The sequence below is a fragment of the Panthera leo genome, chromosome C1 (assembly GCF_018350215.1).
Source record: "Panthera leo isolate Ple1 chromosome C1, P.leo_Ple1_pat1.1, whole genome shotgun sequence".
Taxonomy (NCBI): domain Eukaryota; kingdom Metazoa; phylum Chordata; class Mammalia; order Carnivora; family Felidae; genus Panthera; species Panthera leo.
The window spans coordinates 18,255,179-18,275,805 of NC_056686.1; the positions used below are offsets into that span (position 1 = coordinate 18,255,179).

Sequence of the window (20,627 nt, forward strand, 5' to 3'; positions counted from 1 at the left end):
GCCCAGAGCCTGCTTAGGATTCTGCATCTCCCTCTCTCTCTCTGCCCCTCCCCCACTCACACTCTGTCTCTCTTCAAAAATAAATAAACATTTAAAAAAATAGGCAAAAAACAAAACAACAAAAAAATTACGTAAGCTCAAACTTCAGATTATGTTGTCTCCCTTTTTAACTTAATAGAGATATTTTTCCCTGTTCTTAAATCTAATTTTTTAAATCACCAAAACTTTTTTTATTGTAATAACATACTATGATTTATTGAGTCAGTCACCTACTTAGACATTTAGGTTGTTTCTGGGTTTTTCTGTGTGTGTGTATTTTGTAAATAATTGAGTAAATAATATTATTTAATTAATAAAAATTATATTAGCTCAGTGGGTCTTTGTGACCAAGTCTAGATGTGCTATTTTTGCTTTTCAATTATAAGATAGAGACAAAAACACCCCACAGCGGCATTGGGTCTGTTAAAAGCCATAGAGCTTTTGCAGTTCTTTTAACATGAAGTTAATCATAGAAAGGTTTTAAAATGCATGTAGGCCTTGGGTGTTTTTTGGTGCTTGGGACTTTACTTTAAATGTAAGTTTTGATATTTGGGAATAATTGTTATTTTAAGTTCAGGAAACCCTGTGCAAACAGTTGGAAGTTTTTCTCTTTGCAGTCCTGGACGTTTGCTACCAGGCCTGTAAGGAAAGGCTTGTTACATACATTTTTTTTTTTGTTTGTATGATAAGTGCTAGGGATGTGGAAATAAGTTCTTCAGACCCTAAGATGACTTTCAGTAGCTTTAAAAGTGCCTTAAAAAATTTTTTTTTTTTTTTTAAATAAGTGCTCAGGGCACCTGGGTGGCTCAGTTGGTTAAGTATCCGACATCAGCTCAGGTCATGATCTCACAGTTCATGGGTTCGAGCCCCGCGTCAGGTTCTGTGCTGACAACTCAGAGCCTGGAGCCTGTTTCAGATTCTGTGTCTCCCTCTCTCTCTGCCCCTCCCCCACTCACACTATGTCTCTCTCTCTCAAAAATGAATAAACATTAAAAATTAAAAATAAGTGCTTAAAGTAAAAGAATCAAGTAATTGCTTGAAGTGCTTTTTTTAATGTTTGTTAATTTTGAGAGAGCACATGAGTGGGGAAGGGGCAGAGAGAGAGGGAGAGAGAGAATCCCAAGCAGAGAGATCCCCGATGGCAGGACTTGAACCCACAAACCATGAGATCATGACCTGAGCCGAAATCAAGAATCAGATGCTCAACTGACTGAGCCACCCAGGTGCCCCACTTGAAATGCTTTTTTTTTTTTTTTAAATTTTTTTCAACGTTTTTTATTTATTTTTGGGACAGAGAGAGACAGAGCATGAACAGGGGAGGGGCAGAGAGAGAGGGAGACACAGAATTGGAAACAGGCTCCAGGCTCCGAGCCATCAGCCCAGAGCCTGACGCGGGGCTCGAACTCACAGACCGCGAGATCGTGACCTGGCTGAAGTCGGACGCTTAACCGACTGCGCCACCCAGGCGCCCCTGAAATGCTTTTTAAGCTTAGTTATTTGGCAGATCACTAGATTCTTAAGGGACGCTTATGTCTTGTTGGAGTGTGCTATGGGAATGATTTATATAATTGTATAATAATATATGTTTATACTTGGCTTTCAAGTCATTGACCATATATTGATAGTCACCTTTGTTTAGAATTGATAGCTTATATACGTGCTCGCTACATTAGGGACTTAACTTGCTAATTTGGACATTCCTGTCTACTTAGATTCAGAAAATGTGGGCAGACTCTTAAGCATAGGTGTAATGTGATTTTTTCTTTATTGTGTAATTATAGATTCTGGCTCCTCTTCTTCCTCAGAAGATGAGCGACCCAAAAGGTCCCATGTGAAGAATGGTGAGGTAGGCAGGCGGCGGAGACATTCCCCTTCCCGGAGTGCCTCTCCATCACCTCGAAAGCGCCAGAAAGAGACTTCCCCTCGGTAATGTCTTTTCTTCAGTAGTCTTCACTGGTGTTCTGTGTAGTTGTGATGAAACTTTGTAACTTATGGGATGGGCTACAGGTTTATTTTAGAAATTGGTTAATTCCTTCATTTCAAGGGCTCCTAGAAGGAGGTGGTCAGATTTGGGAGGTTTTGGAATTTTTCTTTGCTTTATTTGGTGGTTACTACTAGTAATGAGATGTTAAGTTTTGTACCACCATGTCATATGTCTGCATGACTAGATCAGTTAAATCATAACATTAACTTCTGAATATCTTTGAACATGTAAAAAAAAAAAAAATGAATCTTCATTAGTGATACTTAACTCCATTGAAGTAAATAATTTGGTGAATGGAATTCTTGACCTTTGTTTTTCTCCACTGCTCTCAGGATGCAAATGGGAAAGCGATGGCAATCGCCAATGACTAAAAGGTTGGTTAGACACTACTTTGTAAATTAGGGTTACATGTCAAAGTTTTAGTGACTTAATTTGCTGTTTAGGTAACCTGATGCCATTCCTAGGTATACAGTGGGTATGGTTGTGGAGAAGTTCCTCAGATGTTTAAGTTTATTAAAAGTATATTTCTTTACATGTCAAATGAATGATAGACTTACACACAGTGTTCATTTTAGAGTACCATTTGAGCTTAGATTTTTGTGCAGTTACAGTACTTGGATATTTTCCAAGAGATAGGATAATAATAATAGCTCCTTAGATTTAGTGGGGAGGGACTTTGTGATGACTTTAGGGTAGACAAGAAAAATTTGGGAAAGATTAGAAAGACTAAAGATGAAAGTGAGGCTCTGGCTCTGTTGAGTGTTTCCCACAGTAGGAAAGTAGGTTGCATATTTTTATTGAACCTTTTTGATCAGGTATCTGTGGGATTGTAAAACGTAACCTTTTAGAGCTTAATAAATAGAAATAGAAATCTCTAATTGTAGCTTATCCCATTAAGTGAGAAAAAGAAAACAGGCCTAGAAGTGGTAAAATGAGTTTGTTAGGGTAGTAAGTAAAGTGACAAAGCCAGATCTTCGACCTGTGCTATTGGCATTATACCATTATACTGTCTTCACTGGTCTTCTGCTTGGGGGGAAGGGGGGGGTCTTAGCTGCCGCTGAATTTCTGAGTATCTTTCCTGAAATGATCACATTGTCCTCTTTATGGCTCACTTTTTGAAACTGTTTTGTTTTAGGTAGTCTCAATTAGTAAGAGTTCTCTTGGAAAGATTCTTTGGAACTAGTCAGCAATGTTTGCGATGGAACAAACTAGTGTATTTGTGCTGCAGAATATTTGACAATAAAAAATAAAAAACCTTTAAGAAAAAGATAAACTTAGATGCTAAGGTATTCTGTTTCCAGCCATAATTACCTCTGACTTCTGTAAAAAGTCTAGTACAGCAGCTAAAAAGTTGCTTTACAAAGTCAGGTTAGTGGTAAGATTTCTTTTTTCCACCTGTTCGGGAACTACTTTCTATATTGGAAAGCAATTTCTCCGCAACACTGATGTTCATTATCCTGCTCCAGGGTGTTTTGGTTTTCCTCTTTAAAAAGGCCTCGAGTTTTAGTGATGTTAGAAATTGGCTATCAGGTGTCCAGGATTTAAAGACGGAGGAAGAATTCTTTGGAATCATGCTTCAGTATTTATTCTGTTTATTTTTAAGATTTTATTTTTTTAAGTAATCTCTACACTCAACACGGGGCTTGATCACAACCCCTTGATCAAGAGTCACACGCTCCACTGACTGAGCCAGCCAGGCATCTCAGTAGTTACTGTATTTTTAAGAGGGGACATACAGCCTGGTTTTTTTTTTTTATTATTTCCTATGTTAAGTTTAAATTTTGACAAAGTAACATTTTCCATGTTTGAAACACTTGTCTCTGGGATCGAACACTCCTCAACTTAAAGGATAACGAGGTACATTGATCCTAGTATTAAAAGGTTGGCATCACATCTCTATTTCTTGTCTTCATTACCAGCATGGCTAGTGAAGTGAGGTTGTTCTGAGAGCAGGCTGGCCCCTTCTGATAAAACCTGTCTTCCTGCATACTTGAGGGTTAGTGACATCACATACTGAGACTTACTGAAACCGGTTCTCACGCAATTTGAGGGCACACTTTCCTACTCAATTTCTGCATGCAGTTGAAAGCTTAGCTTGGCGTCATTCAGAGTAACACTAGAAAATGCTTAGCTTTCTGTTGTTAGATTAAGTGGATGAAATCTATTAAGGATTCAGAATTTCGAATAATACAGTGAACAAGCTTGACCAAATCTTGGAAATATATTAAACCTGGCATTTATGTCATTTTCTTTCTTTTTTTTTTTTTTTTTTTTTTAGCATATACGGAAAAATTGAAATAGATTGATCTCAAAGAAATCAGCTTTTTGTTTTAACTCTTAAAATGTGTGCCTTACCAGCTCAGGTAGAACTCTGTAGCCTTCGGATCATAGAGCCGTGTGGTGTCAAGACTCCAGTCTTAAGCGATTATTAGATTTTTCTGGCATTCCTTAAGTTATGCTAGTTTGGTTATGGTGTTATTTATTCTTTTTGGGTATTTTCCTACATAGAAACAGGACATTGAAGGTCCTCACTGGAAGGGACCTTTTGGTTCCTCTGAGCCTTTCATTTTACAAGTGAACATGAGGCACAAAATAAGTATCTCAGGCCATTCGTGTATCATAATAGATTCTAATCTGAGTCCCAATTTTTTTTTTTTTTTTTTTTAAACATTTTTTTTTAATGTTTATTCATTTTTGTGACAGAGAGAGACAGAGCATGAGTGGGGGAGGAGCAGAGAGAGAGGGAGACACAGAATCTGAAATGGGCTCCAGGCTCTGAGCTGTCAGCACAGAGCCCGACGCGGGGCTCGAACTCACGGACCGTGAGATCATGACCTGAGCCGAAGTCGGACGCTTAACCGACTGAGCCACCCAGGTGCCCCTGAGTCCCAATTTTTTAATGAGAGTTTCTGGTTAGATTTAAAGAGAAGTCACATAATCAACAGTAATAGCCTCTTAGGTTATTATATTTACTGATAACACTGGGAGTTCTTTATATCACTTCATTTTCTAAGTTTGCACCTGTAAACTTTTCTTTCTTCTTTTTAAGTTAAAACCCAAATGTCTTCTCCTATTTGAAATCTTGCTTACCTGTTGAATCAGTACTGTGGTCATCTTGTCTCCCCGGGTCCTGTAATTCTCAGGTTAACCCCGCTAGTAAAGTGGTTTCTCCTTTACTGTATTTTCGTATAATTAGTAGTTCATTTCATTTCATTCATCCAAAGCTTTTCTGTCTAGATAGATTGCCTTTTGTAGTTTATTATTATAAATCTGTTCCAAGTGAAGTCTTAGTCCCCACGAGGCATAAACAAATTGAAATTGAAAATTAAATTGTGAAAATAAAATTTAAATGAATTTCAGAATTTTTTCTGTTCTGTTAGTAACAGAGCACTCTTTAGTTTTAAAGGGAGATCAAGACTAGTAAACTGTAGAAAATATTTCCAGATTCACAGGAAACCTCAGTCCTATGCTGGGCAAGAAGTTGAAAACTACATTATGTGATTATGGCAAACTGGCTTGGTGTATATTTTAATATAAATCTGGGGAGATTGCTATGAGTTAGTCCAGTTGATACAATTTTATTTTTCATGTGTGCATTTGTGTTTGTTAAGTGTGTAACAGCTCAGAATTAAGGTTCCTAAGATTGTGTTTCAACCACACTGCTCCCAGTGATAGCTTTAGTGCTCAATTTTTAATCCTTTGTTTTTGAGATAGTGTTTTTAGTTAATAGTAAGCCAACTCTTGAATAGTGGAAATACATTTTTAAAAATCGAGAACTTGGAACAGTGACATATAGATCTGGGGCCATAAGTCCCCAAATTTAAAATTTCTGAGTTAGAACATTGAACTTTTCTGGGTTTTAAAGCAGTTGTTCTGTTTCTGATAAGGAAACAATCACCTAGAGAGCCTTTTTAGCACATACTGGCTAGACCATACGTAGTCTGGGCCTGGTGAGCACAGACTCAGATTAGTCTCCTAGGTAACTGAGGTGCATTCCAATGCTTTCAGCCAGTGTTTTCGAACTTTTTTTTTACCCTGTGTCATGTTGAGAATTTCTATATCATGACCCAGACTCTGCATATGTATATACTGAAACAAAAATTTTACAAAACAAAATTTACCGTTAACAAGTAAAATGATGATTTTCTAAAATGCTGGTTCTCAGACAGAGCCTTGTTAATGATCCTGTTTAGTATGAAAAACATTGCTCTGAGGGATAGAGGAACAGTTGACTGCACTTTTGGTTAACAATGATTAAAACTATATCATCTGGATCACTTAATTGTAAATGCTGACTCCAAATAACTTGTAATTTTTTTTTTTTTTTTTTTTTTTAGTGGTAGACGGAGGAGGACCCCCTCCCCGCCACCCACCAGAAGGCGCCGTTCTCCTTCTCCTGCCCCTCCTCCTCGAAGGCGCAGGTCTCCCACACCACCACCTCGACGAAGGTATTTTATCGGATTTGCTAGTTGTAGCTGATTGGAACAACTTAACCTTTTTTTTTTTTTTTTTTTTAATGTTTATTTTTGAGAAAGAGAGACAGACTACAAGCAGGGGAGGGGCAGAGAGAGGGAGACACAGAATCGGAAGCAGGCTCCAGGCTCCGAGCTGTCAGCACAGAGCCTGACGCAGGGCTCAAATGAGCTATGACATCATGACCTGAGCTAAAGTCAGATGCTTACCTGACTGAGCCACCCAGGCGCCCCTAAAATGGTTCTATTTTAAGGTGTGTGAATCACATGTCAACAAAGATGTTAAATTAAAAGGTGAAGTCACTCTATTTAGTGATTATAAAGGGAAAAATACTAAGTTTACAGTTTGGAATTCTGTCAGATACCTCCTTAAGTAAGGATTCAAAGTTAGCGGTAACACATAGTGGTATTATATAATTCCCAGATACCTCTGTAGCAGCCTTACCAATTCTACAGAACCTCAGTCAAATTTATTAGGGTATATCAGACAAACCCAATTGAAGGATATTCTACAAGGTAACTGACTAGTACTCTTTAAAAACACCAGTCACGTAAGACAGGAATAGTTATGTATTGGCAGAAACTAAGGACGCATGATAACTAAATATAATGTAGAATTCTGATTTTTAGAACCTGGAACAGAAAAGAGGCATTAGTGGGAAACTGTGGAGTTGTATTTTAGTTAATACCAAGTCAGTGCTAGGATTAATTTCATAATTTGGATAATTTTTTTGTGGTTACGTGAGCGGTTAAGTGGCAACTCTCCATTATTTTTGTAACTCTTCCGTAAATCGAAATGATTTCAAAATAAAGGGGGGAAAAGATTTGTAATGCTGTTACTCAAATACGTTACCAAGCAATATGAGTGCCCGTTATATGCCAGGTAAAGTGCTGTAGGTGTTTTATATACTTCATCTCTAGTCCTTGAGGTGAACTTGCTTGCTAGGTGGTATTGTTCCCATTTTTCAGGTGAGGAAATGGAGGTGCCCATTACCATGTTGAACGAAAAGTGGTCTGTTGTAAAGCTGAAGATATTTTTAGCTCAAGGTCTGAACATTTCAGGAGCAAATTAGGCAGTTGGAACTGAATGTTCTATTCAGGTCTAATTTTTAAAGCGGCGTGTGAGGACTATGTAGGAAATAAGCATTAAGAGGAAGTCCAGCTTGGACTTCCTCAGCGATGCATTGTTCTAGTAGGTAGACTTACAGTGAAAAGTAGTTTTTGAGACATAAAATGCAAGTCTGTCCTTGGCAGGGTGGGGTGGGTGTAGAGATATCTTTTAAAACTTGTGCAAGTGAACTCTTGTTATTAATACTAAGTCTAAATGCCAGCTCAAGAGAGCACCACATAGAAGAGCTCTTTAAAGTACAGATTTCCTGGGGCTCCTAGGTGGCTCAGTTGGTTGGGCGGCTGACTTTGGCTCAGGTCATGTTCTCACAGCTCATGAGTTCAAGCCCCGCGTTGGGCTCTGTGCTGACAGCTCAGAGCCTGGAGCCTGCTTTGGATTGTGTGTCTCTGCCCTCTGCCCCTCCCCCGCGTGCGTGCGCTCTCTCTCTCTCTCTTAAAAATAAGTAAACACTAAAAAATGAAATAAAATAAATAAAGTACAGATATCCTAAGTTGCCCATAGTAGAGTCCTGCTAATGTAGTTGGCTAGCTATTGCATGATGATAAGGATGTTCAGTTTATGCAAGATTCTCTTCTCAAAAAAACATTCAGATTCCATATGGATTACGTTAAATGACATAATAAACTTTAATTCCAAAAACTTCAGATTTCTCCATTAAGCAGAATGTCCTCTTTTATAGTCATCTAGGATAAACCCACTAAGTGATTTCTTTTCCTTTAAATGAGGATAAAGGCATAGTGTTTCCAATTAAATATTTTTTAAATTAATTAATTTTTAATTCCAATTTTTAATTGGAAACACTTTCTGCCTGGCGCTAACTACAGTGGCGCCATAACTGCTGGTTAGTTTTCTGTGCATTCTGTTGCCTTATTCTGCTGGACCTTCCGACTTAATGGTGTGTTTTTCCTAGGACTCCTTCTCCTCCCCCCCGGCGCCGCTCACCTTCCCCAAGAAGATACTCTCCTCCAATACAGAGGAGATACTCTCCTTCTCCGCCTCCAAAGAGAAGAACGGCTTCTCCACCTCCCCCTCCTAAACGTAGGGCATCGCCATCTCCACCACCAAAGCGCCGGGTCTCCCATTCTCCACCTCCCAAACAAAGAAGCTCCCCGGTCACCAAGAGACGTTCGCCTTCGTTATCATCAAAGCATAGGAAAGGGTCTTCCCCGAGCCGATCTACCCGGGAGCCCCGGTCGCCACAACCAAACAAACGGCATTCGCCCTCACCACGGCCTCGAGCTCCTCAGACCTCCTCGAGTCCTCCACCTGTTCGAAGAGGAGCATCATCGTCACCCCAAAGAAGGCAGTCCCCATCTCCAAGTACTAGGCCCATTAGGAGAGTCTCCAGGACTCCGGAACCCAAAAAGACAAAGAAGTAAAAATATTTTATGCTTTTTTGGTTGGGAACACTGATTTGCATAGCCTTTTATGTTTGGAAGCCTTTTTTCCCTTTACTGAGAAATTACAGAAAATAAGCTGGTGGGAATACAGGCTTGTGAGGCAGGTTAAAGGTACTATTTGCAGATTCATTTTCTGTTTTCAGGATAGTTCCTTTTGGCACACACTAAATGCCATAGGATTTTACTTGGTTCTTAGGGGTTGTCTGGTTTATTGAGGGATGTGTGTTTCCAAAACTGAACTCTGAAGGAATGCATAGAACATTTCTTACACGTCTGTGTATGACTGATAAAAGCAGTCTTGATTACAAGGAATTGGGCATTCTTAATTTCATATAGGAAGTATTAACAATGGATAGAGGATTATGGGACTTAAACTACTCTCCAGGAGACTTAGATGATATGTGTTAGTAGAATCAGCTAGCAAACTAAGTACTCTAAAATATTTAAAAGTGTGTGACTTGGTTATATAATGGAAGTGGGTTATTTTCTCTTGGGAAAGACCTTTGTTCTTGGATATTAAATGTTTTGTTCTTCCCCTCTATTTCTAGGGCTGCCTCACCAAGCCCTCAGTCTGTAAGGAGGGTTTCATCCTCCCGATCTGTCTCAGGATCTCCTGAGCCGGCAGTTAAAAAACCCCCAGCACCTCAGTCTCCTGTCCAGTCTCAGTCACCCTCTACCAACTGGTCACCAGCGGTACCGGTCAAAAAGGCTAAAAGCCCAACACCAAGCCCATCTCCGGCAAGGGTATGTGTCTGCCCTGTTTTATCTTTATAATTTTATGTGGTCACTTGGAAGCAAAGACAGTTTTTTTTTGTTTTTTGTGGCTCAGAGCAGCAGCATTTTCTTTAGTTCCGATGGACTTCAAGGAAGCACAGATTAAGTGGTGGTGGTTGCATCATAGTCCACGCTTAATATTCTAGCCACCCACTGATTGACATTATGTCTAATACTGTTAAATTGTGTAATCTTGGTGGTTAAAATTGGACTGTATTTCTGCTGTTCGACACATTTGGGGACTCTTAAGATCACAGAATCAGTAAAACTTTCAAAATTAGATCGTGTGTATTAGTATGGCTCCTTTGTCATAAAGGAAAAAATTCTAATGTTAACAGTGGTTATATGTTAGAAAGAGAAACGATGAGTGATCTTAATTTTTCTTTACGTGTAGTGCTCTTTTTTCTTCAATAGGAAATACATTTACTTCTTTAACAAAAAATGAGTCTTAAAGCCTGTGAATTACTGGCTGAAGTGGGAAACAGCTGACCCTTGAGCAACGTGGGGCAGGGCCACTTCTCTGTGGAGTCTTTTTGATCAGTACAGAACAGCACTGTGCATGTGTTTCCTCTTCCTTATGCTTTTCTTAATAACATTTATTTTTCTCTAGTTCACTATATTGTAAGAATACGGTATATGTTTAATATACAAAATACGTGTCAATCAACTTACCAGTAAGGCGTCTGGTCTACATAGGCTGTTAGTAGTTAAGTTTGGGGACGGGGAGTCCAAAGTTATGTGCAGATTTTCAAAACTGTGTGGGGGATTTACCTCTTATCCCCCACATTGTTCAAGGGTCAACCGTATGCATTGACAAGCACGCTACCTCATTCTAGAGATAAGAGAAGTCATACGGTGGCTAGAGACCTGGCATTCATACAAGCATATGTTTAGAATAATAGCTGTATTTCTTCAAATCCTGCTACCTTTTGGGCTCTTATTGTGGATGGTTTACAGATATACCCATTTGATTCTTCTAACAGCTTTATCAGGGATTGCTGAACCAATTTTAGGTTGACAAAAGGGGCTCAGAAAAAGGGGATTTGTCTGAGGTCAGATGATTAACAGGTTCGGGAGCCAGAATTCACCTCAGACCCAGTTGAGTTCAGAGACATCTTTTCCTTTGCACGTGCTGTTTTTCCTTACATGTGGAGGTGGCCCCCGGATCCTGGAGCCCTGACTTGCAGCTTGTGGCTTGGAGACCTGGTGTAATGTGAAGTTAGCTGGGGAAAATCATAAAGAATCCGTTCCTTCGGGGTCCATTCTGACTCTTAAAATCCACGAAGAGTATCTTTGCTTTCATTGTGGTTCTCCTCTCCAGAAATCGTTTTCTTGGTAGGAATTGGCCTTGGGCTTTTCCACTCCCCGAGGCCTTAAGAAATCCTGAGATTTGTCCATTTAGTTATTATCTTGAAGGAATAAAATGTTAAGTTGGCCAAAATTTTAGGTTGATTTTATTTTTGTTACTTTTCTGGATTTTTAGAACTCAGACCCCGAAGGAGGTGGAAAGAAAAAGAAGAAAAAGAAGGACAAGAAACACAAAAAGGATAAGAAGCACAAGAAGCACAAAAAACACAAGAAGGAAAAGGCCGTGGCTGCAGCCGCTGCGGCTGCTGTAACCCCTGCAGCCATTGCTGCTCCCACAACCACATCAGCACAGGAGGAACCAGAAGCGGAGCCCGAGCCTAAGAAGGTGTGTATGGATGCTGTCTTGCCGTTTATACGGATGGCCAGATATTTGATTTTGAGAGAGGGCACAAGTGGGCGAGGGACAGAGAGAGAAGCGGGGCTCAAGCTCACGAACCGTGAGATCACGACCTGAGCCGAAGTCAGATGCTTAACTGACTGAGCCACCCAGGCGTCCTAAGTAATTTTTTACAGTAATTGACTCCTCGGCTGTTAGCTGTCTTCTGGTCTATTCCTTGATGATCTACCAAGAACAGGAATTTGCCAAGACTAAGGAAAAGAGTAGAATGGCTACCAAAAGCTTAATGTGTATTTAAAAAATAACTTTAAGGTATAATTAACATGCCATCTACCCATTGACAGTGCGTGATTCAGAAGCACCTGGTTGGCTTAGTTGGTAGAGTATGCAACTCTTGATCTTGAGGGTCGTGAGTTTGACCCCCATGTTGTGGGTGGAGATTACTTAAAAATAAAGCTTTTAACATTTTTTTAGTTTAGTTTTGAGAGGGAGAGCGCGAGCAGGGGAGGGACAGAGAAGGGGGAAGAGAGGATGCGAAGTGGGTTCCGTGCCAACAGCAGCAAACCCGAGGCGGGGCTTGAACTCACCACGAGACCATGACCCGAGCAGAAGTTGGATGCTCAACCGACTGACCCACCCCGGCGCCCCAAAAATAAAACTTAAAAAAAAAAAAAAAAAAGAAACTATATGATTCAGGGGTTTTTAGTGTATTCGTAGAGTTGTGCAGCTGCTGCCACGATGTGGCTCTGCCCTGCACCCCACACCTTTTCGCCAGTTTCTCAAGACTCACCAGTGTGACTCCTCTGGTTTTAGGAGACCGAAAGCGAGCCCGAAGACAACCTCGATGACTTAGAAAAGCACCTGCGTGAAAAGGCGCTGAGGTCGATGCGGAAGGCTCAAGTGTCCCCACAGTCTTAGGTGGGAATGTGTGTTACGATGTACATTTTATTTGGTTTGTACGCAATTCAATTTCAAAATTGCTAAAATGTGTTTGAGCTTTAGACTATAACATTTGTTGTAATAATTGCTAGGTTGAAGTTCACCATGTAAAAAAAAAAAAGGGCATGGATTTACATTGCAAAAGGTGTCCACAGTGTATTAGTGACATTCTTTCATTGACAGCTGACATAAATTTCATTTAGAGTGAAATATTTTAAGCCAAAAAAAATCCCCTTTTTAAAAAAGGGGGTTTCAATATTGTTGGCATTCTTATGGTTTCTTTAAAGGCCTTGGCTATTCCCAGAGGTTTTCCTTTCTTTTCGTTTTTGTTTTTTTTTTTCCCCTTTATTTTTTCTCATTTGAGTCTTAGCACCCATTTAAGTTATGATGCTTTCAACCTCGTATGGTTTGCAAGCTAGCCCAGAAATAAGACCACTGTTGAACTACCACAAAAGTATAAATGAACATTTTGATGCCACAATCTTTCCTGTTGCCTGTGGAGTCTCTGCTGAAATGAATCCAGATTCGAGCTCTAGGATGAGACGGAAAATGAAAGCATGTTGTTTGCCAGGACACTGTGGGTTTATATGGATGTGTAACAAGTTGATTTGGAACACTGGAATTTCATTCTATTCTGTTGTGTTTTTTTTGTAAAGGCAATTAACTAGTCCCAGGAAGGATCCTTCAGTTACATAAAAGTTTGTTTTATGAAATGTCACGGCTCCATTCATAATTTTGTCTTGTTCTTCCAACTGGTATATACAACTTTCAGAGCTCTCTCATATTTGGAAGGCTGGAAGGGCCCAGACTTTGAAATAGTGTCTTGTTTTCACTGTTTTTGTTTTGTTTTTTTGTTTTTTTTTTTTTTTAAACTAAAGCTATATAAAGCTTGTGGATTAAACAGAATAAATTTCTAAATTTAAAAACGTTTGCCACTCACTTTTACTTAATCGTCTCAATACTGTGGGAACCCACCTTTTTTAAAAAAATGTTACAGTTAAGCCTATATTTTTACCCTCTTGGCACCTTTGACACAGTAAAGATTGAGCAAGGAAAGTAAAAGGTGGTGAAATTATTCTGCCGTCTTTAATTGATGTGGTACGTGCTATGAAGGGCGAGTGTATGGTAATATGTAATGGACAGGGCAGAGTCGACTCGGCACCTCAAGCGGAGCAGTATCTGTGTATATGCCTACACATAGAAAATGCCCACACATCTTAACTTCAGGAAACCTCGGTGGGATGGTTTTTACCTGAAGGACATGGTCATAAAGGGGCTGTTTTCACCGTGGGTTTTTAGAGTAATTTGTAAAAAGGCAGAAGCTCAGTTAATGAAGCTGCTTCTGTAGTGACCTAGAATCTATGATCGATAACAGAATCTTATGTGTGTGCTGTAACTTAAGTCTAAGCATCTTTCACGTGACTTCCTTTCGATTTTATAATTCTGTTATTTAAGGAAAGCGCAGAATGTGCAGTTTCTAAAATGGTCGTTGATGACTTAATCCCTTCCAGTGTGAGCTAACCAGTGAGCATCACTGGGTACTTGGACCCATCTAGCCAGTCATTCATTCGGTCGGTCCATTTATTTACTTTTCCCGTTCATTCGTTATGCCTTCATTCTCCACTTGAGATTGCTCGGTAGGATTAGCAGTAGCCTCCATTCTGCCAAACTGAACGATCGGTTCTTGATCCTTTACTGGCCCTTGGCTGGATTTGGCTCAGTCGCTCATGCCTCCTTTGAAACACTGCACTTGGGTGCTAGGAGATGCCACTGGTTTCAACCCTAGTTTCCCTCCTGTCTCATTAGTTGGTCCTTTTATGTCTAATGGCTTCTCGCAAACATAACGTGATGGAAGTTTGTCTTAGTCCTTGGTGGATTTCCCTACATTTAATTCCTCATCCCTTGACTTTAAATGTCCTCTTTCTGTTAGTTTGTCAGTTACTTTCTAGTCTGAACTTCCCCCTCACCTAGACCCTGTCCAGCCACCTACTTGTTACCTCGCTTCAGGGGTCTAAAAGAGATACTGAACGTATCCAAAGTAGAGTATTTTTGATGCCGCCCTCTGGTCTTCTCCCCATCTTCTTCTTTCGGTCCACGTTGACTTCATTTACTCAGAGTCGGAGTGAGTACTGTTAGGAGCGGTGTCGTCTACGCTCCAGTCCTTAGGCACAGAGGCCATCCCGTTCCCAAGTCCTAAGTCAGATCACAGTACTGCTCAAAACCCTCTGATAGCTTCCTGCCCCTGAGGAAAATCCACATTTTTTACTGTGGCCTCCCAGACCCGACACACCGGGTGAATCTGCTTTGGCAACCTCCTCCATCCTTCAGTCTCGCGCCGAACCTGCTACCTTGCCCTCCCTGTGACCCATCAAAGTCGATTGCTCTTTCAGGACCTTCACACCCACTGTTCCTTCATCCTGGGAGACACTGCTCCTGACCTTGTGGCTTATTTCCTTCCTTGGCTCTCCTCAGACAGTCTTCCTGAACTCCCCTTCTTTGTCTTCATATATAGCAGTTATTAGTACCTGAAATGATCGGGTTTTTGGTCCCTAGGAGCTCTGGTCTTGTTCGTGACCGTGTTCCCAGTGCCTGCTACGCAGTAGAAGCACAAGTATCTGACAAATGGATGAATGCATTTAACTGACTTGTCTCTGCACTTGCCAGGTGCAACTAGGGTTTGAGGCAAAGAAAATGAAAAGACCGCGATTGCTGCCACCAAGGAGTATTTGCCCGCTGGGGCTGTAACCATGCAGACACTTCGTAGTGGACAGAACGTCGTACAGACTCTGGTAGACCAAGGTTTCTACCGTAGCCTTCTGTGTAACCTCGATCAAGTTGTACTTGACCTAAGTCCTGCCATTTCCTCTTCTATAAGGGAAATAATGGTGGAATCTACCTCAGAGTGGTTTCAGGGTTTTTTTAATGTGTTAGTTGATACGTATAATCCACTGATAGCACAAAGAAAGGTTCCCAACTTTTTAGCTAAGGACATGGATCCATTTTAGTAATGCAAATTTTCGTTTACACGTCTACAAAAGATTTGAACCAATCACAGCCCTATTCAATGCAGTTTTCTTCTTTTTTGTTGTAACTCAGCCTAAAATTTCCTGTTTTAAAGTGTACAACTCATTGGTATTTAGTATATTCACGAGGTTGTGCAGCTACCGCCACTGTCTATTCCAGAACATTTTCATTGTCCTAAAAAGAAACCTGCTGCCCAGTAGCATTCACTTCTCATTCTCTTGACAGTCCCCTCAGCCCCAGCCCCTGACAACTACTTCCCGTCTGTAGATCCATCTATTCTGGACCTTTCATTGGAATCACACAAGATGTGGCCTTTTGTATCTGGCTTCTTTAATTTAGCATAATGTTTTAAGGTTCAACCATGGTGGTACTTTTTTTTTTTTTTTTTTTTTAAGTTTATTTATTTATTTCGAGAGAGCGAGAACTCCAAACAGGCTTTGCATTGTCAGTACGCAGAGCCGGACGCGGGGCTCGATTCCACAAACTGTGAGATCATGACCAAAATCAAGAGTCGGACGTTCAATCAACGGAGCCACCCAGGCACCCCAGGACTTCATTTCTTTAATTCCCAAATAGTATTCCCTTATGTGGTTATATCACATTTTGTTTGTCCCTCCATCAGCTGGACATTTGGGCTGTTTCCACTTTCGGGCTATTAAGAATAAAGCTGCTAAGAACATTTGCATGTAAGTTTTTATGTGGACATGTTTTCTCTTGGGTATATACACCTAGGAGTGGAATTGCCGGGTCATACCGTAACTTAACTTTTTTAGAAACTGCTAGACCTTCCCAAAGCAGCTCACCATCTTACATTCCTACCGGGCGTGTATAAGGGTTCTAATTTGTCCACATTCTTACCAGCACTTGTTATGTATCAATTTATTATCACCAGCCTGGTTGGTGTCACTGTGGTTTGATTTGCATTTCCCTGATGGCTGGTGATGTTGAGCATCTCTTCATTTGTCGATACACCATAGCACTCTTTTAAGCTGGTTTGTATCTACATGAAGATTTTTCTGAAATTTCTGTAGGTTGGATCCAGGTCTCTCAGGGTCTGTAGAAGAGAGCTAATAATTCATTTGTAAAGTGCTTTGACATGTGCTCATACTCACTGTGCAGGTTGGGGCTAAACAAAAATTAGTTCCCTTCTTACAAAGAAGATCAGAAGACTCAGACAGTGTGACTTGCTTAAGGTAAGGGGTAGATGCAGGTCTAGTTAATATTGTCCTTCCTCTGGCGCCTGGGTGGTTCAGCTGGTTAGGCATCCAACTCTTGATTTCAGCTCAGGTCATGATCTCACGGTTTGTGGGTTCAAGTTCCACGTCGGGCTCCGCACTGGCAGTGCAGAGCCTGCTTGGGACTCTTTCTCTCCCCCTCTGTCTCTGCCCCTCCCCTGCTCGCTCTCTCTCTCTCTCTCTCTCTCAAAATAAAAACAAAGTACTGTCCCGGGGCACCTGGGTGGCTCAGTCGGTTGGGCGTCCGACTTCATCTTGGGTCATGACCTCACAGTCTGTGGGTTCGAGCCCCGCGTAGGGCTGTATGCTGACAGCTCAGAGCCTGGAGCCTGCTTCACATTCTGTGTCTCCCTCTCTCCCTGCCCCTCCCCTGCTCATGCTCTGTTTCTCTCTGTCTCAAATAAAGACACTATTAAAAAAAAAAAAAAAAATACTGTCCCTCCTACCATCTGATAAAGAACCCAATCTTTTTCTCAATAGATCTGTCTAGTATATCATAAAAGGTTTTTGCCAAGATCCCCTTTTATTTCAGGTGTTATCAGAGGGGAGGGGCAGCCAGCATGTTCCCAAGATCCCGGAGAGTGGCAGCATCCGTGCAGAGGGCTGTGGACTCTGCTAACCAGATGAAGCAGTCGTAAACTCTTCGGGTAGGAACTACTTTAATTTAAGGAAGTCTTTTGGAGTCTGCACGTTGAGAGCCAGTAGGGGATTATAATTTTACGATTACTGGATCACAACCAGCATTAAAGGAAAAAAAGTCAAACAGTAAATTTGGCTGTGAATTGTAGCAGGCTAAGTATCGTTTCATGACGTGTCTGTTCCCACGCGCACATGTGTAAGTGGGCTACTATGTAAAATGTAGTCTAATTCATAGTCAACAAAGTGGAAAGCCACTGCCGCACGCGCCGATCATCTGGTCCACCAGTGTTTAAACTGCCCTGCAGCACCCTGAGTGGGGGGGGGGGGGGTGGGTTACGGTTCAGATTTTCTCTGTAAACCGGGGCTGCTGGTCGTACCTACTTTTGTGGAAGGACAGAGAGATGATGAAGGTAAGCCTTGCAGGTGCTTGACTCTGATACGTAGGTATCTAGATACAAACACGTATTTTTTTCTTTCAACTTTGGGCTTTTCCTGTAGTGTCCTGTCTGAATAAAGGGATCTGCGACCAAACACCGTGTGAAAACCACCCATCTAGCCTAGTCCGTGTCTTCTACAGAAAAAGTACAAAGAGGAACAGACTGCCCCAAGGCCCTACACATCATAGTAAATAATACTCCCCCAGGTACTTTCCCACTTCATCGCCCTGCCTCGGCTGGGGGCTGTGAATGGCACCCAACCTTACGCTGTGGTGGGAGGAAGCAGACCCACTGAGATCTGCCAAGTGCCTCGGAAGCAGGGGTGAAGCAGCTTTCCGTGGGTATCGGTAATGTGGAAGGAGAAACCCCATCTAGACACATATGCAAGTTGCTGGATCCAAGAGTCTGACATCTGTTCTTTCAAGATCCTCCCTAGTGCACAACCAGGCAGGGACCCTTCTGGCATTTTAAGCACAGAGGCTTTGGCCTACGCAGCTGACATGACCAGTGGGGGGTAATAAGTCTAACTGGGCTCAGCCCCACCAGGAGGGAGAAGCCCACCCAGACCGGCAGGACCTACCCAAGCAGCCAGGGTTTGCTGAGCACCTGGCAGGTGCTCAAGGCCGGTTCGGGGCTCCTATCCTGTGACCGCCCGCTTCAATTCTCTTGTTTTTCTCTTGCCATTCTCTGGAATGTTCTCTCCTAATGTCCAAATCCTTTTTGGACTTATGAATGTATATAAGATGATATTTTCTAACTGACTTTCAGAGAATTTGGGAAACAAAAATATAGAGAAAAAAATTGTTGGCAATCATACCGTCCTAATATAACCAAGGGCACCTGTGTCAGGTCAAGTTCTCTACCTGACTACACCCAGTGCCCACTGAGCTCCCCCCGTCTAATATATGGAACAAACCAGGTCTTTTTCTTAGCTATTTAGAAGTACATATCAGGCTCATACCGTATATACAATAATGTTTAATAATTCTTTTTTTCATTGGGCATATCCCAAACTAAAATTGCAGAATACATTGTAAATGTTTTCTATAACCAGGACGTTTGGAAATTCGATAAATCACCCCATGCCATTAGCAAACCACAGCTACAGTTCTCCCTTTTGTATACGTCTTACCTAGTGATTTAAAAAGATTTTTAGATGCTTCTCTATTGAAACCCTTAGCTCTGTAGGAAAATTAGTAACAATGGTATGCCCCTCATAGGGCTTGGGGGAGGACCAACATGAACAAAACGTAGTCCCTGCCCCATTGGCGCTCAGGGCATTTGACAGGAAAGGGGTGGGAACAGAGGGCCAGTCAGGCAATGATAAAACCATATGACTGGAGGCATAGGATCGAGACAGCAAGGCCGTGCAGAAATAAACAAGGACAATATTCGGCGGCCAGCTTTTCAACCACGGACGCTGGGACCGGGCAGGTAACTTCACCTCCCTCAGCCTCCCTTTCCTCTCCTGTCAGTTGGGCACGGATTCAGTTAAGACGATGAGGGGCTTGGCTTGTGCCCGGCACATCAGGAGGACCCCACCAACGGGAGTTGCGACCATGTTTCGTCAAATCCCGGGGGCCGGCCGTTGTAGGCTGCAATGCCATCCATTACGCTCTGCATCCCACTCATTTGTAAAGACGCGTCGCGATTTCAGAGAATTTACAACGTAGAGGGGAAAAAAGTTCTTACGCTGTGTCACGTTCAATACAGTATTGTGCACAGAAGGGTCTGCCACGCCCAGGAAGGGCTCCTGACCCAGCCCTGCGACACACTCGTGTGTCGCCCCACCTCTCATCCCTCCATCTCGGGGTCTCTAACGCCTGTTTCAGCGGCTTTCTAACATTCTTCCACCAGGTGGCGCCCCGACCCCGGCTGCCGGCAGCGGGAGCTGCCGCCCTGCAAGGGAGTCCTCGGTGGTGGGCTTCCCCCGCTTCTCTTTTCCCTTTCCCTCCATCCCTGTCTTGCTTCCTGGCCGCGGGAGGCCCCAGTGCTCAGAGGCTGCCCGCAGGGTTTCAGAGCTTGACAGCCACAGGGGCCCTCGCAGCCCCCTGGCTCCAGTACACCCCAAACTGGAATTTCTTCCCGGCTACCCCCCAGCTCCCTCCAGTTCTGATCCCGCACACCTTTGGTGGCTGGAAACTCACTACTCTAGGAGGATCCTCTTCTGGAAGGAAGCCATGTAATGGTCATGCACTTCGGCTCTAACCGTCCCAGCTTTGCCCCTGGTTTAGCAGGTGTGACTTAAACCCCGTCTGTTTTGTTTATGAGTGAATCCCCGGGGCCTGGCACAGGCGGGGCACTCATTTGGTGAACGAGTTAGTGAACCAGCTCCATTGTTCTGAGCATCAGTTTCCTCACCTGGGAAATGGGGCTGATCAGGGTAGTTACCTCATAAGGTTGTGAGGAGTGAAGGAGACGACGACGTGCAAACAGGCTTAGTCTCAGCAAATGCGTCTTTCATTTTGGGTTCTTGTATACCTATGGATAACTCCACTCTTATTTGAGAGTTCTCCTTTGAGAGGGCGCCTGGGTGGTTCAGTCCGCTAAGTGTCCCGTCTTTGGCTCAGGTCAGGATCTCACGGTTTATGGGTTCGACCCCCGCATCGGGCTCTGTGCCGACAGCTCGGAGCCTGGAGCCTGCTTCGGAGTCTGTGTCTCCCTCTCTCTCTGCCCCTCCCCCGCTCGCACTCTGTCTCTGTCTCTGTCTCTCTCTCTCTCTCAAAGATCAAGAGACATTAAAAAAAAAAAAAAGTTTTCTAGAGCAAATTGCATCCTGATTCCCAAAACTTGCATGCACTGGCCTTGGGCTGAGCTCTGTCCCTCTGTCCCTCGGAGGCACAAAGAACA

At 42.3% G+C, this 20,627-nt stretch overlaps 1 protein-coding gene across 13 annotated transcripts in view; it reads left to right on the forward strand.

Moving 5' to 3' along the window:
* Window positions 1-17,462, forward strand: part of SRRM1 (serine and arginine repetitive matrix 1) — a 37,794-nt gene extending 20,332 nt beyond the window's left edge. For 5 of the 13 annotated variants that reach the window (XM_042948806.1, XM_042948805.1, XM_042948797.1 and 2 more), the window contains exons 12-19: window positions 1,821-1,965; window positions 2,356-2,397; window positions 6,361-6,471; window positions 8,535-8,999; window positions 9,573-9,768; window positions 11,282-11,491; window positions 12,317-12,424; window positions 17,238-17,460. In XM_042948806.1, coding sequence (XP_042804740.1) covers window positions 1,821-1,965; window positions 2,356-2,397; window positions 6,361-6,471; window positions 8,535-8,999; window positions 9,573-9,768; window positions 11,282-11,491; window positions 12,317-12,421 — 1,274 coding nt within the window. In that variant the 3' untranslated portion in view covers window positions 12,422-12,424; window positions 17,238-17,460. Of the gene's footprint in view, window positions 1-1,820; window positions 1,966-2,355; window positions 2,398-6,360; window positions 6,472-8,534; window positions 9,000-9,572; window positions 9,769-11,281; window positions 11,492-12,316; window positions 13,371-17,237 lie in introns of those variants that run through there. The other 8 variants (XM_042948798.1, XM_042948800.1, XM_042948803.1 and 5 more) reach the window with 5 other exon arrangements.
* The last annotated feature ends 3,165 nt before the right edge of the window (window positions 17,463-20,627 follow it).